This window comes from Rana temporaria, chromosome 2 (genome assembly GCF_905171775.1).
Source record: "Rana temporaria chromosome 2, aRanTem1.1, whole genome shotgun sequence".
Taxonomy (NCBI): Eukaryota; Metazoa; Chordata; class Amphibia; order Anura; family Ranidae; genus Rana; species Rana temporaria.
The window spans coordinates 462998591-463012911 of record NC_053490.1 but is presented as its reverse complement, the minus strand read 5'-3'; the positions used below and the strand labels follow the sequence as shown (position 1 = coordinate 463012911).

At 43.1% G+C, this 14321-nt stretch overlaps 1 protein-coding gene across 1 annotated transcript in view; it reads left to right on the top strand.

Annotated features, from left to right (window-relative positions):
* LOC120927755 (transmembrane protein 211-like) overlaps positions 1–13223 on the top strand; it is a 262250-nt gene extending 249027 nt beyond the window's left edge. Inside the window, exon 3 of the mRNA XM_040338650.1 lies at positions 12971–13223. Coding sequence (XP_040194584.1) covers positions 12971–13197 — 227 coding nt within the window. The 3' untranslated portion in view covers positions 13198–13223. The remainder of the gene's footprint in view (positions 1–12970) is intronic.
* Positions 13224–14321: the final 1098 nt, after the last annotated feature.

Genomic DNA, 14321 nt, shown 5'->3' with positions numbered 1-14321 from the left:
GCAGCCTTCAATTTAGAAGTTATATGAAGGCCCTTCAGTCTTTAGCGCTACTCCACCGTTTGTTTATGATTTATATGTTTGTATAACATTTTTGAGTTAGCGGCTTTATTTTCTTGTCACTTTTTGGTAAGCGCACTTTTTTACTTTTTACAAAAATATAATGTGTTTGTCAGATGACACCTATATTACTGACAAGATTGTTCCTTAAACCTTTTGCCCTTTTCACATTCAGGTTTTTCATCTATCCGTTTACGGATGAAAAAGGGACATACATTGACCACTATGAGATAGCGAGTGTCAGCGGATGAACATCCGCTGACACCTGATCTCATCGGTGTCCGCAATCCTCCGATTCTGCAGACGGAGGAAAATCCTATTTTTTCATCCGTCTGCAGAGTGGATTGGGTGAACACAGACAGACGGTCTGCGTTCATCCGATCCCCCCCATAGGGGAGAGCGGAGATCTGACAGGGCGCTCCCTGCAGAGTGTGTGGGGACAGCCCTGTCATCCACCATCTCAGCAGGGATCAAGTAGAGGTTCACGGGGCAGATCATCACGGATCAGTCCCGTGTGAAAGGGCCCTTAGGCAGTCAGTGTTGGCTGCATTCCTCCTACTATAAGCTTATGGTCACTTATGGATTTATAGTAGAACTGTCCCTTAGGCCCCGTACAGACGAGAGGATTTCTGCTGAAAATCCGTCGTCTGGATTTTTATCTGCTGGAAAAGCTTCAATGAGCTTCAATGGAAAAAGTGATGAACGTAACCTCGCTTTGCTAGAGCATTGTGAAAAAACGATGGTGTGTAGGCAACGTCGTTTTTGAAAATTGAAGTTTCAAAAACGTCGTTTTTTACTTCACAGAAAATGTCGTTTTTTTCCATCACATAAAGTAATGGTGTGTACGCGGCATTAGACTCACTGCTACTTATTAATAATGTGACCCGCCAACTGCTACCACCGCCTGCACTGTGCCACTTTCCCTTGTCTTCCTGCAACCTGTGTCCCGGTGTTCCCCCATGTCCTCAACCCCCAGGCCAGTCTCCCTCCCCCACCTTCTGGATTTACACTGAACTCACCAAATGAATGTAACCTTTATATTAATAGAAGGTCTGACATGCTTTTTGATTATTCCTGTAAACCATATATTTGTCCCTACACCACTTCTGTTTTTCCTCGTGGTTTTATTATTTTAAATTTTATTCAATTTTGAGCTCAATGAACTCTTGCAAAAAGTTTGTTAAACTGTTGGGGGATTTAAACCAGAAAGGGAGAAAAACATGAAAGAACAGAGTGTTTTGTACCCTGTGAGGTAGGTCATGTCAGAGAGCCTGCAGTATTCAAGGCAAGAGGGTCTTGGTTTGATTCTTGCCCTGGGCCTTAATGTATCTAAACCTGGCCCTGCCTGGAGTTATTGTTTGATAAATGTCACATTCACTGCTTTATAACTATGCCCCCTAGAAACTGTCTTCCAAAAATACTTTTTTTTTAAAGGGTAAATTTATTCATATTTCAAATAAAAATTATAATATCCAAAACACTCCTGTTACAGAGGGTGACATCCATCAAATGAAGAAACAGTAACATACAGATTCCAAAGGATTAGATTCTATGCATCAGTACATACATTACTAGCATCCTGTATATTCAGGTAGGTTTAATTTCAGCCTCCTGTATCTCCAGGGGAGTACCCCTGAATGTGTAATGCGAAACATAAGAAAACAATCTAAACTCAACATTGTAAATAAATGAAGTAATTCACTTTTTGAAAGCATTCTAATAAACCCAGTACCTTTGCCATGCATAAGTATTTCTTTCTCTGATTAAGATATAAACCAATCAGGGTCCCATCTATACTGTGTTTATACCTCTATATCTCCGGACACCGATTTAATCCAACCAGCCCATATTTTGTTAATTTTTTTTGATCTCCATTAACCAGGTCCATCCAATAGAGGAGTGACGGAGGCCTTGGATCCTTCCATTTCAGAGCTAATGCTTTTTTAGCATAAAAAAGACTATCCTTAAGAGAGTTTTTTTGGAAGCGGACAATTCCTCTTCACCAAAGTCACCCAAAAGGGATCTGGTTGGAGCACATATGTTTGGAAGGGCTAATTTTTCTTCTAAGAATTTCATGATTGCCGCCCAAAACCTCCCCACCTTAGGGCAGAGCAATACCATATGAAAGTAATCCCCTATCTCATCCCTACACCTATGGCATTTTGGTGTTTCCACCCTGCCCATCTTGTGAAGACGTGCAGTGCATAATACACTCGGTGGAGATAATTAAACTGGGTAAATTTGTCTCTGTCCGAAATCTCAGATGGTAACAGCGATTCGGTGACCTAAGCCCAAGATAACTTTGTAAGGGATGGTATATCAGATCTCGACTGAGCCTTCACTAGGGGAAGAAGAGGTTAACAGGGCAAAATAATATCTTGAAGTTTTGAATGGTCTTCCTCTAATAGTAATTTCTTCAGCCCAGAATGGGCGAGCTGAACCTCCTGAAGACCAAACTGGGCTGCCACAGCATGGTGCAGTAGCAGATACCAGTAAAAATAGGTGTTGGGGCACTTATATTCAATTTGAATATTCCTGAAGGATTTAAAAGTTTGGTTCTTGAACAATTGGTGAGCATATTTGATACCATACCGAGCCCAACACGCCCCGTCAAGGATTATATGTATGTCTTTTAGCTGGGGTTGTACCACAAAGGAGCGATGGGAGAAGAAGTCAAAGAACTATCCCCCCCGTTCTTTTATTACAGATATGGAAGATCCTATATGAAGGGAAGGGTAAGGGCCAGTATTGTACATTACATTAATAAGTGATTCAAAACGAGTTCATCAGGGCAGCCTGAGTCTCCACCGAAGCTACATCCATCTGAGGAAGAAAACCCCAATGGATGTGCATCAGCTGAGCTGCCAAGTAATAGCACTGGCCCAGATTCAAGAAGCAATTGCGTCTGCGTAACCATAGTTACGCAGCGCAATTGCTTACTTGCGCCGGCGTAACGACTTCTCCTGATTCAGAGAGCTCGTTACGCCGACTGCAGCCTAAGATATGCGTGGCATAAGGCTCTTATGCCCTCAAATCTTAGGCTGCATTCTTACGCAGGCCGCTAGGTGGCGTTCCCGTTGTGGTCAGCGTATAGTATGCAAATTGCATACTAACGCCGATTCACAACGTTACGCGAGCCCTGCGTACGCAGTTTACGTTGTTTGTGTACGTCGGGTTTCGCGTAAGGCTGCACATGCTAAAAGCAGGGGCAGCCAATGCTAAGGTTACCCGTCGTTCCCGCGTCGCGAGGTTTAAATTTTACGTCGTTTGCGTAAGTGAATCGTGAATGGCGCTGGAAGCCATTCACGTTCACTTTGAAGCAAATGACGTCCTCGCGACGTCATTTACCGCAATGCACGTGGGGAAAGTTTCCCGACGGAGCATGCACTCTACGCTCGGCGCGGGAACGCGCCTAATTTAAATGATTCCCGCCCCCTACGGGATCATTTACATTAGGCGCCCTTACGCAGGGCATTTTTGAGGAGCGCCCACGCAACTTACGTGGCTACTGCTTCATGAATGAAGTGTAGCGCAAATAATTTGCGTAGGCGCAGGGTAAAAAGGGTACACTGCGCCTCCGTAAGGAGCGCGCAGCTGTACCTGAATCTACCCCACTGTATTTTCTTTGTTAGAACTGCTCTTTTTTTTACAAATGTCTCCTAGGAATTGTTAAAACTTGCATAGAAAGTTGTACCAGCAGATAAACTCGGGATGGATTGTTTGGGAGTCAGTGATAGCCTTTTATTTTACAAATACACAGCCATGCTTCATGGGCTGCCAAAATCAAAAACTGCCGAAATAAAAATGAAAGCATCTGCCGCTTTCCTATATTTGCACGGCTTTGAACTTTTACATTATATGAGTGCATGCATTTTAGATTGCTGAAAATGACAGATAAAATAATTAATAAGGGATTGATGTGATTGTGATGACAGGTGAAATATGCCAGAGTACAAGTGCCTCTGTTTGCATCCTATCGGAACTTGTGCCAGACGGAGGAATGAACTATTGGCAGAGTCCCCTATTTACTGGGAGACATCCAAGAATGCAGCAGATCCCAGCCTTCCATACATACTTGTCTGGTAATGACAAGCAGGACCCAATGTGTAGTTGGTCTACAGAGAATAGGCACATTGTACAGACCTTTCTTATCGTATATTCTTTTTTGTTGGCTCTCCCAGGAAACAAAGTGTGTTCTGAGAGATGGTGGAACTTATATAGCTTGATCAGTGCTTCAGCTGGACAGGCAGGCAGAGCTGCAGTGCTGGAAGAGGCTGACAACAGCTGTGCAGAACATTACAGCATATCACGCCTTCATCCTCTGTGGTTATTTCTCATTTGTTCATGGGTAACTACCCCGATAAGCTGGCACATGTTTTCTGTGTGCAGTTTTCCTTTCTATATCTTGCCTGTGGGAATTCTGGAAGCATTCCTGCCATCCACACATAAATGTACTTTGATGTCTTTAAAACCACAAATAGGACTTGCTTTAGGTGCCTGAATGGATATGTTTAATTTTAAATGTATGTATAGTATTTGTTGTTTATTTTCCCACTTATTATTTTTAATCTTATCCCTATAAAATAATATTTTAGTACATTATAACTTTCCTTTTACAGGGAGAAAATAAAAGCAGTACAGTACAACCTAAATGGAATTTTTTTGCCATTCTCACATTTCAATACGTTACAAAAAGGGATGAACCGATACCATTTTTTTTACAAGTACGAAAAGCAATACTTTTATTTTAGTACTCACCGATATCAATTACTGTTACTTACTGCAATTGTTTTGTTTATACTGTTTTGTTTATACTTTGAATAGTTGTTTACAAATTAAATACATTAATTTAAAAAAAAATGCGCTTTTTAAACGTGAAACATGTAAATATATGTAACTAAAATATTAATGAACAATGCAAACAACAAAAAAGTTTTAATTGTTAATAGTTTATAAAATAGAGTTTAAAAATATATCAGCAGGAAAATTAAAATTTAATGGAGGAGAATAGGGAGTTAATTAAGGCTAATTTGAGTAAATTAGGGGTTATTAAGGGGTTAAACAGAGGAACATTTAATAAAAAAACAAAAACATTTTTTTTTTACTTGACAGGTTGCTTTAAACTGTCTTCATCTGAAGGTCAAAGTTTATCACTTTGAAACAATGTTTATTTTTATTTTTCGACTGAGCAATATTTTTGATAAACCTTTTTTGACAGCTCCAATTGCCAGGACTTCAGTTTACACTTCAGCTGTCAACAGGGAAACCCCACTGACAGCTGAATAAATCATTGGTTGTTAAGGACGCGGCAGCCCCACTCCTTAACAACTGATAGTTGATGACTTGTTTTTTCTTTATATTACAGCTGTCAGTGGGGGAATCCCACTGTCAGCTGAAAGAACCAAGCCTGAAAGTATTGGTTGCAGGTATTGGAGCATTTGCACAAGTACCGATACTCGTGTAAATGCTTTATATCGGTGCAACCCTAATATAGAAATATAAGGTAAACATTCATGTAGTCAGATCAATTTTACTTAGAAATATCATGTTTTTCCAACTTGATATATCCATTCTTTAGGAGTTGGCATACAGTATTATTTGAGCTACATTATATTATATACTGACATGTGGCTAAAGAAGCATCATTTAAATGACAGCTGAGGAATAATTTTATTAATAATATATATGCTGTCTTTAGTTTATGCATTTACAAACCAAATTCCAAAAAAAAACTGGGGTGCTGTATCCTTCGGACTAATAAGGAGGGGGGGAAAAAGTGTTACTCTATCAGCCTGGTATGGGCAGGGGGGGTGCATTAGTATGTTTGGAATGGGCAACTTGAACATCTGGAAAGGGACCATTAATGCTGAAAGATATATCCAGGTTTTAGAGCAGCATATGCTCCCATCCAGACAATGTCTTTTTCAGAAGACCTTGTATATTTCGTCAGGACAATGCTAAACTGCATACTCCATCTATGACAACAGCATGGCTTTATAGTTGAAAAGTCTGGATGCTTAACTGGCTTGGCTGCAGTCCAGTTCTTTCACTAATTAAAAATATTTGGCACATCTTAAAATGAAAAATACGACGAAAACCCAGGACTGTTAAGCAGTTAGAATCCTATATCAGGCAAGGATGGGGCATTTCTCTCTCTAAACTCCAGCAACTGGTCTCCCAGATGTTTACTGAGTGTTGTTAAAAGAAGAGGGGATGCTACACCATGATAAACGTGGCCCTGTCACATCTTTTTTGAGACGTGTTGCTGCCATCAATTTCAAAATTACCTTTTTTTTCTTAAAATTATACATTTTCTCAGGGTAAACATTTGATGTGTTTTCTATTGTGAATAAAATATGGGTTTATGAGATATGCAAATCATTGCATTCTGTTTTAATGTAGATTTTACACAGTGCCCCAACTTTTTAGATATGTGCTGTACATCTAACACTACGCCCCCCGCCCCCCAGACTGACAGGTCACCAGGTGAAAACAGAGGGGAAAAAGCATACAAAGAAAACTAATGCTGCCACCACATTTAATGATTGGTAAGCTGCAATATGTTAATATGGGTTTAATACAATTTCCCTTTGGTTACCATAACGGACACATTACCCATGGAAGATAAAAGGGAGCAGTTTTGTAAGATGCTACAACACCTTAGGCAATATTGCAGTGGCTAGCTTTTCAGCCAATCAGCTCACTGGGCAGCACATGTCTGGGAACTCCTGGCTTAGGGTGCATGCTGACTACTGTTAGGCCTCGTACAGACGGACGGACTGTCCGCTGAAAGCGGTCCGCCGGACCGTTTTCAGGGGACATGCCCACCCGTAGATTTCTGTCTGATGGTTGTACACACCATCAGACAGAAATCCGCGCGTACACGATACGCGGTGACGTGGCCGCGCCGTCGCCGCGGCAACGTGGGCGGCCCTGGAAGTTCAAAGCTTCCACGCATGCGTCGAATCACTTCGACGCATGCAAGGGATGGCGGCCGATCGGACATGTCCGGTGAGTCTGTACAGACGACCGAACATGTCCGACAGACATGGTTCCAGCGGACATGTTTCTTTGTCGAAGTCGGAAGTGACGAAACGCGTCAGGTCGTGGCTACAGTGACGCAACACCCGGATACAGACTTGTGTTCCACTGCGCTCCACCAACCACCATACGGATCTCGCTGCAGCTGTCATTACACAGCACGCGCGCGGCCCCTGGAGGATCGGAAAAGCGGTGAAACCATTTCTTTACCTATGTTCATTTAAACAGTTATATATTGTACGGGCATTCACTATTGGTCACCTACTTACTTATGCCAGTCTGAGTTATTCATAGACACACTGCACTATCATTTGTCTGTATGGTTTTATCTTACATGTCAACTGGCTAAGAAGTGTTCTGCCCTACCAATACCTGGAGAACCAGATGGTGTGAGTTTTTTTGCAGTGCAAATTTTCTTTGCTTCATTGTGGTAAGCTTTCACCCTTTGAGGGGGTGTCCTATTCCACATATAGGCAGAGATGGACTGGCCATAGGGACTACAGGGAGTTTCCCGGTGGGCCGATGGCTCAGTGGGCCGTTTTTTAAAACAGAGACTCTCTCAGACCCCACTGTCTCTCAGTCCCCCCCTTTGTCTCTCAGTCCCCATGTCTCTCATTCCCATTCTCTTTTAGCCCCTTATTCTGTCTCTCATCCCCCTCTATCTCTCAGACCACCCCCTCTGTCTCTCAGCTCCCCCCCTCTGTCTCTTAGCTCCCTCCCTCTGTCTCTCAGCTGCCTTCCTCTGTCTCTCAGCTCCCCCCCCCCTCTGTCTCTCAGCTCCCTTCCTCTGTCTCTCAGCTCCCCCCCTCTGTCTCTTAGCTCCCTCCCTCTGTCTCTCAGCTCCCTTCCTCTGTCTCTCAGCTCCCCCCCCCCCTCTGTCTCTCAGCTCCCTCCCTCTGTCTCTCAGTCCCCCCCCCCCTCTGTCTCTCAGCCCCCCCCCTCTGTCTCTCAGCTCCCTTCCTCTGTCTCTCAGCTCCCCCCCTCTGTCTCTTAGCTCCCCCCCTCTGTCTCTCAGCTCCCTTCCTCTGTCTCTCAGCTCACCCCCCTCTGTCTCTCAGCTCCCCCCCCTCTGTCTCTCAGCTCACCCCCCTCTGTCTCTCAGCTCCCCCCCCCCTGTCTCTCAGCTCCCCCCCTCTGTCTCTCAGCTCCCCCCCTCTGTCTCTCAGCTCCCCCCTCTGTCTCTCTGCTCCCTTCCTCTGTCTCTCAGCTCACCCCCTCTGTCTCTCAGCTCCCCCCCTCTGTCTCTCAGCTCCTCCCCCTCTGTCTCTCAGCTCCCCCCTCTGTCTCTCAGCTCCTCCCCCTCTGTCTCTCAGCTCCCCCCTCTGTCTCTCAGCTCCTCCCCCTCTGTCTCTCAGCTCCCTCCCTTGGTCTCTCAGCGACCCCCCCCCTCTGTCTCTTAGCTCCCTCCCTCTGTCTCTCAGCTCCCTCTTCTGTCTCTCAGCTCACCCCCCTCTGTCTCTCAGCTCACCCCCCTCTGTCTCTCAGCTCCCCCCCTCTGTCTCTCAGCTCCCTCTTCTGTCTCTCAGCTCCCTTCCTCTGTCTCTCAGCTCACCCCCCTCTGTCTCTCAGCTCACCCCCCTCTGTCTCTCAGCTCCCTTCCTCTGTCTCTCAGCTCCCCCCCCCTCTGTCTCTCAGCTCCCCCCCCTCTGTCTCTCAGCTCCCCCCCCTCTGTCTCTCAGCTCCCTCTTCTGTCTCTCAGCTCCCCCCCTCTGTCTCTCAGCTCCCTCTTTTGTCTCATTCACTCCCTGACTCTTAGGCTGCTTTCACACTGGGGCAGGCATTGTCGGTAAAACACTGCTAGTTAGCAGCACTTTACTGTCATTTTAGCTGCACTATTCGGCGTCTAGCAGGTGCTTTTAACCCCCACTAGCAGCCGAATTCAAGGTTAAATACGCCCATGTAGCGCTGCTGCCGAAGTGCTTTGCAGGCGCTTCAGCTGCGGTAGCCATTCATTTCAATGGGCAGGAGCAGTTTGTACACCGCTCCTCCACCGCCCCAAAGATGCTGCTTGGAGGACTTTTTTTAACGCCCTGGCAGCGCCCCAGTGGGCTGGTCTGGATGAAGTCCAGGGCCACATTTTTGTCCCAGTCCAGCCCTGCATATAGGTTTATCTCACTCTAGAGATGTTAGGTGCACGTGCACTCTAGGTTTGAACACCTTACACACCAACTGAGCTCACTGGGATATTACTTGTTCTTTGAGCTGGTTATTCACCAACTCTATTAGCGCTGTTTATCTTTTGAACTTCAGTTCATTGATTTTATAGATACTTATTTCCATGTTTCTTAGCATGCTAAGAAACATTTGTCCGCTGGAAACTGTCCGATCCGCTGGACAATTGTCCGGTCGGACCTACACACGACTGAACATGTCTGCTGAAACTGGTCCGTCGGACCAGTTTCAGCAAACATGTTTGGTCGTGTGTACGGGGCCTTAAAAGGCTGCCAGAACCCTGCATGCTACACTCAAGCAGTCTCAATACTCTCCCATAGTGGGTTCCTATTCAGAGGCTTTACATACCAAAAAAAAAAAAAACACTTTCTCCAAATTAATATATTTAGTATGCTTGACTTTGTACTTTTAAGATTTTTTTTCTGGTATACTTTAAATGAAACCTGTCAAAAGTGAAACATGAAAACTTCTAGTTTTTACCTCTGCTTCTAAAATGCTGGTTGTCATATTGACCCTTGTGGTTCAAAGGACAGATCAGAAACATATAACATTTTCCAAAAGGAAAGCAATGGTAGCACCCATATAGCTACATATCAGTCTAATGCCCTGTACACACGATCGGTTCATCCAATGAAAACGGTCTGATGGATTTTTTCATCAGATATCCGATGAAGCTGACTTTCATCAGTCGTGCCTAAACACCATCGGTTAAAAAAACGATCGTTTCAGAACGCAGTGACGTAAAACACAATGACGAGCTGAGAAAAATTAAGTTCAATGCTTCCGAGCATGTGTCGACTTGATTCTGAGCATGCGTGGATTTTTAAGCGATGGACGTGCCCACAGACGATCGTTTTTTTCTATCGGTTAGTTAACCATCAGATAATTTTAAAACAAGTTCCTAGTTTTTTAACCGATGGATAAATAACCGATGGGGCCCACACACAATCGGTTAGTCTGATGAAAACGGTCCATCAGACCGTTTCCATCAGACAAACCGATCGTGTGTGCGCAGCATTAGTTTACCTAGCTGCAATTCACTCTCTATCAGGAGCTATGCAGTATTTCATTTGATTACTCTGCTGCCCCCCTATGGATTTATTCTAGTGGTTTAACTCCATGCAAATATTTTCATCTGACCGAATGAACATTTTACAGAGTTTAACCAATGTAAAATTATAATGTAAACTACATTTTACCATATAAGTATATCTAATAGTTTGAATAACATGGAAAAAAAAGTTTATATAATTAAAATAATGTAATGGCACATGCAAATACAAATGTATTTATGTTGCCGATAAATAGAAATAATTCAGATGTATTTTTTCAGTAATTTTCAGATGTATATTTAAAAATGATATAGAAATCTGAGTGGTTTCTATGTGTAAATAGATTTTAGTAGCAAGAAAGCGAAATGTATAATTCCCGTCACTAAATAAAAGGATACAAATTAGTTTCAGAGAAGCTAACTTTATAGTTATCTTATTAAAAGTATGGGAATTATTATTTCTTGCTTCCATCTTAGGCAGGATGTTGTTCTTCCCTTCTTATGTCCTGCTACGAAACATCCCAAATAAATGTCACTCCTCTGTCTCAGCGTGGTAGTCGCTGTGAGGATCTACCTCACAGCTACAGTTTATTTTCAGGAATCAGATTCCCACTTTGTCCATCTCAAAAGTTTTGGTAGGGGGTTCTTTTCTTCTCTCTTCATCATTGCAAGGTGTAATGGACAAGTCTTAGTTTGAACCTGTGGTCTAAAGCATAGGGGGGCACACTTTCTTGTTAGGGCACACTCTACCTGTGCTTAGTGCCTCGTGGGCTTTTCAGCATCAGTAATCTGTTTCTCAGCATTGCAAAGCTGCCACCTGGCCTTCTTTTCACATGTATCAATACATAAGGGGCCATATCCTCAAAAGAGATACGACGGCGTATCTACTGATACGCCGTCGTATCCCTGTTTCTATCTATGGAACTGATCCACAGAATCAGTTTACCATAGATAGGCAGAAGATCCGGCATGTGTAATTGAATTACACTGTCGGATCTTAAGGATGCAATTCTAGGCCGGCCGCTAGGTGGCGAGGCCATTGCGGCCGGCGTAGAATATGCAAATGAACACTTACGGCGATCCACGAACGCTCCGACGGGCCTGTCGCTCTAAATCTACGTCGTTTACGTCGAGTTACGCGGTGTAAAAATAGGACTGAGTCCTATTTGACTAAGCCCTATTAAGTATGGCCGTCGTTCCCGCGTCAAAAATTCAAACTCTACGTCGTTTGCGTAAGACGTCCGTGAATGGCGCTGGAAGCCATTTACGTTACCGTCTAAGCAAATGACGACAGAGCGACGTCTGTTAGCGCAATGCACGTCGAGTAAGTTACCCGACGGAGCATGCGCAGTACGTCCGGCGCGGGATTTAAATGGGACTCGCCCCATTAGATTCGGCACGCCTTGCGCCGGACACATTTAAGTTACACCGCCGCAAATTTCAAGGTAAGTGCTTTGTGGATGGGGCACTAACTTGGACAATTTGCGGCAGTGTAACTTAAATGGGAAAAGTTAAGTTACGCCCGATATTTGTGGATCTGGCCCTAGGAGTCCATATAGTGAACTTGGTATAGAGTTATTTACTTTAAGGTCATCAAAGAGGACAAGGGGGCACTCTTTATGTCTGGAGAAAAAGATATTTAATTTCCAAATACAGAAAAGTTTCTTCACAGTAAGGGCTGTGAAAATGTGCAATAGACTCCCTCAAAAGCTGGTTCTGGCCAGCTCCGTAGATCATTTTAACGGCCTGGATTCTATCCTAAATGAACATAATATAACTGAATACTAATATTTATAGGTAAAGTTGATCCAGGGAATATCGGATTGCCTCTTGGAGGATCAGGATGACATTTTTTCCCCCATCAGAGCAAATTTGATCATGCTTTATTGGTTTTTGTTTTTTGGCCCTCCTCTGGCTCAACTGTGGGTATATGAATGTGTATATCAAGGTTTTCTATTTAAGTGTGTGTGGTGTTGTTTTTTTTGTTGGTTGAACTGGATGGACTTGTATCTTTTTTTAGCCATTTTAACTATGCAACTATGTGTTAAGTTTTACCAGATGGATCTTCAGGCCTCATCTGATGCCAGTTTGAGTTCTGTCAAGCCCTACCTTGACTCACTGTTCTGTGGGCCAGTTAGCATTTGCCTGCTGTGTTGCCACCCCTCAGTTGGACTTTGCCTTGTACTGTTTAAGTAAATAGGAATGTTAACCTACTTGTAAAATCTTTATTTTTGGCATACAATACAGAACACAGATCCCTTCTCTGTTCTTTATTATCTCCCTATTGTTTGCTACAAAACTCAGGCTTGCGGGGAGTGGGAGGGGTTCAACAGGGGATGTACCTGCACCATTTTTGCTATTCCAATCTAATCACCTTTAGTCTATATTTCTAAGGTAATCACAAACTTTAGGACTATTGTGTCAGATGGTGATCTCAACACAGTGAGGTCTATAATCAAGTGGCATTAAGGGGCAGTGATTTTTAATTTTGGGACAGGTTAACATTGAGAATAAAATCATGCTTAAAGGATGGTCATACTAATGGCCAGTCTGTAATTAGTAGAGTGAGAGTGCTATGTACTCATCTAAAAGATATGACTAATACATAAATTCTAGATTTTCCTAATTTCTTTTTCTGTTTCCTTGCAGTGTTCATCATGGCCTCCGGTCTTTTGGTGTACCCCTTTGGCCTCAACTCCACTACTGTGAAGAAATACTGTGAGAACTCGAGTATATACTATGCAGGAGACTGTCAGATTGGATGGGGCTACATGCTTGCCATCGTTGGGGTCATGTTATCTGTGTTTTTGCCATTTTTCGCTAAATATGCACCAAAAGAACACATATCTCCAACCCCAATTCCTACAATTTTATAGTATTTTATTACTACTGGAAAAAAAAATCTGTCTAGAGAGGGAAGGATAGAGAGTATTATAGCACTTCTTTACAGCTTAACATATAGGCCACATTGAATATTGCATTGATCGTCTTCCTAAAGCATGATTACAATATGAGCCTTGAATTAAGTTTTGTTACATGACCGTGATTTTCTTGGTTTTCCTACTCTTTCCTTTATACTTTTATGCTAGTTATTAAAAATAGTACTACCTCCTCAATAAACAAATTTTACATTAATTTCAAATTCTGTGTTGGAAGCCAGATTTGTTGTTTTAAAACAATCCCTACACTGTTTGTTTTTTTTTTTAAATAGCAACCCAAAGTTCTATTTGGCTGCCTGGTACAGCAAATACATTGCTATAGGCAAAGTGCAATGCCAGACTGTCTCAAGCCTCTCAAGATGCTCCGTGCCCCCGTTACTGGGTGTAGGGAGCTCAGCTCAGGCCCCATTCAGCCCCAAGGTTTAGGAGTTGACTGCACCCCCTGTGCCTGTGGTAGTTGTGTTCAATCTGTCTGCAACCCAAAGGCACTGAGAACTAGTACTGTAACATTGCATCAAACTGCAACAACAGTGGAATAGTTACCCACAGCAACCAATCTGTTTTTTCCATTGAAATAAAGGAATGTGGTTGCCTCATTTGCTCTAGTTTTGTTTACAACACTTTTTTTCTTAATATTTCAGCAATCTGCATAGTTGATCCATAGAAAAGCTTGCTAAAATAATTTCCTGTTTCTTCCCAGGATGCTATATGCTTCCTATTCACTTGTGGCATAAACTGATGTTTGGATTGAAATATGTGAAAGTTGCATATTCAGCCTTTCAGGACTTTTTATATACAGAATATTATTTAGATTTCTGCTAAAAGATAACTATACTTAAAACATAAGCTTGAAGTGGTTGTAAATTCTATGATATGCATTAAAGGGGAGTTCCAGCCAATTTGTATGTTTATTAAAAGTCAGCAGCTACAAAAAGTGTAGCTGCTGGCTTTTAATAAACAGACACTTACCTGCTCCAGCGACACGCCGGCCGGGGCTCCGCTCCTCTCCCCCCCTCCCCGGCCGGGGTCTTCATTCTCAGTGTGGGCACCCGGCCGTGACA